Source organism: Micromys minutus (genome assembly GCF_963924665.1).
Source record: "Micromys minutus genome assembly, chromosome: 32".
NCBI lineage: Eukaryota > Metazoa > Chordata > Mammalia > Rodentia > Muridae > Micromys > Micromys minutus.
The window spans coordinates 13,243,315-13,246,494 of record NC_137967.1 but is presented as its reverse complement, the minus strand read 5'-3'; the positions used below and the strand labels follow the sequence as shown (position 1 = coordinate 13,246,494).

General features: G+C 48.6%; 1 protein-coding gene across 1 annotated transcript; it reads right to left on the bottom strand.

Moving 5' to 3' along the window:
* Positions 1-1,043: 1,043 nt before the first annotated feature.
* LOC308413307 (secretoglobin family 2B member 2-like) lies at positions 1,044-2,812 on the bottom strand (the record flags this gene model as incomplete). Its single annotated transcript, XM_080908232.1, has 3 exons — positions 1,044-1,139; positions 2,125-2,306; positions 2,755-2,812. The coding sequence occupies 3 exons, from the start codon at positions 2,810-2,812 to the stop codon at positions 1,044-1,046; spliced, it is 336 nt and encodes a 111-aa protein (XP_080764358.1).
* Positions 2,813-3,180: the final 368 nt, after the last annotated feature.

Genomic DNA, 3,180 nt, shown 5'->3' with positions numbered 1-3,180 from the left:
TTTAAACAGGCTCTGGGAGTTGAACTTGGGTCTCCAATAAGGCATGGGAGCATTATACACACTGAATCTACTTTAAAGCCCTTCTCTCTTTCTCCTTTAATTGGGCATTGACAGCTATATCTTGCCCCTGGTAAAGTGTCTTGTTTCTTTTTAAGTTTTATTGGGTTTCTTTTAAAGGTTTATTTTATGAATATGAGTACACTGTTGCTGTCTTCAGACACACCAGAAGAGGGCATCTCAGATAGTCGGAAGCTACCATGCAGTTGATGGGAACTGGACTCAGAACCTCTAGAAGAACAGCCATCTATAACCGCTGAGCCATCTCCAGTCCCTTGGTTTTGTTTATGAGGCAGGGTCTCTCTAGGTAAACCTGGCTGTCCAGAACTTGCTAGGTTGACCAAAGTGTGATAAATGGTGACTCTCACTAGCAGACCAAGAGAATCTGAGAAGCACACAAACATCATCCCCTGAGTTCCTCCACTGTTATAAGTGCACATAAGAAACTCACAGTCCTGTGATAAAGCCCAGAGGTGAGTGTCCGTGCCCCTCATTTCTGTCCTGCCAGCCTGGTGAAGCCTGTGGCTGCATACATGCTACTTGCCCTCAGACAACCCCAGGCTCAACAGTCTCACACAGCTGCAGTAAACTGAGTGTGGGGACTCACACCTATAATCCCAGCACTTGGGAAGAAGAGACGCACCGATCTCTGAGTTCCAGGCCAACCTGGTTACATAGCAACAAAAAATGAAGGCTACAATGGCTCTCCCATGACCCATGATCACCTGGCTTGTCAGGGGAAGTTACCCTACTCTGAGTGACCACACAAGTCATTTCTCTCACTGTCTCCAGGATCCTCTGAACACACAACACACACAGGACACAGAACGGAGCTGCAGGCATTTATTAAAATTAGCCTAAGAGATTGAAGGATGAGGGCACAGGTGTCAGGAATCCAACTTCAGGAGAGAAAGAGGACAGGTCGGGAAGATGGCACTCAGATCAGACATGATGCAAAGATGGGTTGCCCAAAAATCCATTCACCTCTACTGCTTTGGTAAAGTGCCAAATAGACCCTCAATTTTCTTCAAGGTGTCGATGGGATAGTATGTCCTGCATTCCCGGCTGAAGATCAAGGATGCCTGGACAACACAGAGACAGACAGGGACAGAGGTGGGTACAGGCAAGGTGCAGGACCTCAGCAGGGCTCCCTAGGCACCCATGATGAGAACACTTCTCATCCACAGGAAAGAAATTCCCCAGCAGTGATTCAGGTCTCCAGCAAGAGACTCTGCCTAAAGGGAACTGGAGCCCACACACAACATCCAGGAGGAAGCCTGAGACCTGCCATAGCCAGACAAGGAAGAAGGCGAGAAAGTTCTGGAAGGTATAGTGGGGACTGGGTCTAGAGAGGGACAAGGTAGCTAAGTATGAGTTTTGGTGATGTTTCCCATACCTAAGGAAATCTCCAGGCACATTGGCTCTATGGTCATGTTAAAAATACACTCCCCATTTGGGCTTGTTAGAAGAAATTTTTTTTTTTGTTCTGGAGGATATAACACTCAAAATAAAAGCACTTTAGGAAACGGGTAGAAATGTTCAACAGCTACATCTCTGCCTTCCAGTTATGCTTGAAAGAAGAGACATCAGGAGGCAGCTGTATTGAACAGCTGCACGTAGTCCCTGGGGGTTGGGGTGGCATTTCAGACATGGAGGGAGGTTCAGGCTGTAGTTCAGATGATACTCGTGGAAGAGGAACTCCATCTGAGGCAGGGGAGTAGAGTCAAGGGAGGTTCCAAAGAAGATACTGGCCAGTAGACAAAAGTTTCAAGCATCTTAGAGTAGAGCTGGGGGTGTCATACCTTTGCAGAGGCCAGACCTGAGTTCTCACCCAGTTCCTACTATGGGTGAGAACCTAGTTTACCCAGCATGTGGGAGTGAACTGTAGGACCGTGCGAGGAACAGGCTGGATGTATACCTGGCGTGCTGCATTGGTTTGCACTGGGGTGGGCAAGGGTTTGAGTTCTCAGTTGCTGGTCCCCTGACACGTGTTAATGTTTGCATTGATCGTTTGTACATGGCCTTCTGCTATTGGCGGCATGCTAGTCAGGGTAGGGAGGATGTTACCATAATTTTGGGATCCAGGAATTTGGCTTTTAATCCTTCTTCATTATAGCAGTCCTGGAGTTTCTCAAAGGCCACCCTCTCCTCGACGGTAGCATCAAACCTCGAAAGGAATAAATGCATTAATGTCCTTTTTCCAAGTAATGTCCTGATATAGCCATTGATGAAAGGATAGCACGCTTCCGCTGCAAACACAGACAGAAAACATCGTTAAAAGACCACCGGCTGGCAGAATCAGGGACTCGAGGTTTCTAGCTGCACCTACAAATGCCTTAACTGACCTCTCTCATAGTCCTGCCCTCCCAAAGGCTGCATCCTCCCAGCTCCAACATGGTTTCCATTAGACACACTTCACATGAGTGGCCAGGCCTGCAAATCTGACCTGCACATAAGCCCCACACTTGACAGCTTCAACCCCACATCTACAGAACCTTCCTCAGCAGTATCGTCACCCGTACACCTCCATCTCCCCGTCCCACCCATTCCAACTGTTGCAACCCAGAGTAGAAAGAATCGAGTGTCTTCTGCAGGACTCATTCCAATGGCTTCCCGAGGACCCATGGATCTGTTTCAGGGCCCCACTTAGCGATCTTCATGGGACTGAAATGGGGTGAGTGAGGGTCTCAATCTTACTTGTCTGGAAGCCCAGCTCTCCAATCACCAGCAAGGCCAGAAGAAGTGTCCCCTTCATGGTGGAGAGTGCTAAGTGCTCTTCTCACAGCAGATCCTCTTCCTTATAAACCATTATCACCCTGAGCCCAGGCACGCCCACCCTCACACTGCCTCCCAGGAGCTGCAAATACCTAGTATCTGTGAGTTCCCTTCCCACATGCATGGAGAGCCCCTCCTATTCCGAAGGACAGCCTGAGCCAGCCTGCTGTCATCAGTTTCTTGAGAGAAGTGTTTGTACATTTGCCAAAGAGGGGTGAGAGCTCACCTTTGTAAGCAGCCTGAGTACTGAGCCAAATGCCCTGTGGTCCTATTCCACTTGTCAGTTCTGCTTCCTGGTCACACTCCTCACCTCTCTTGGCTCTAAGCATGTCCTCTTCAAGTTTGGAC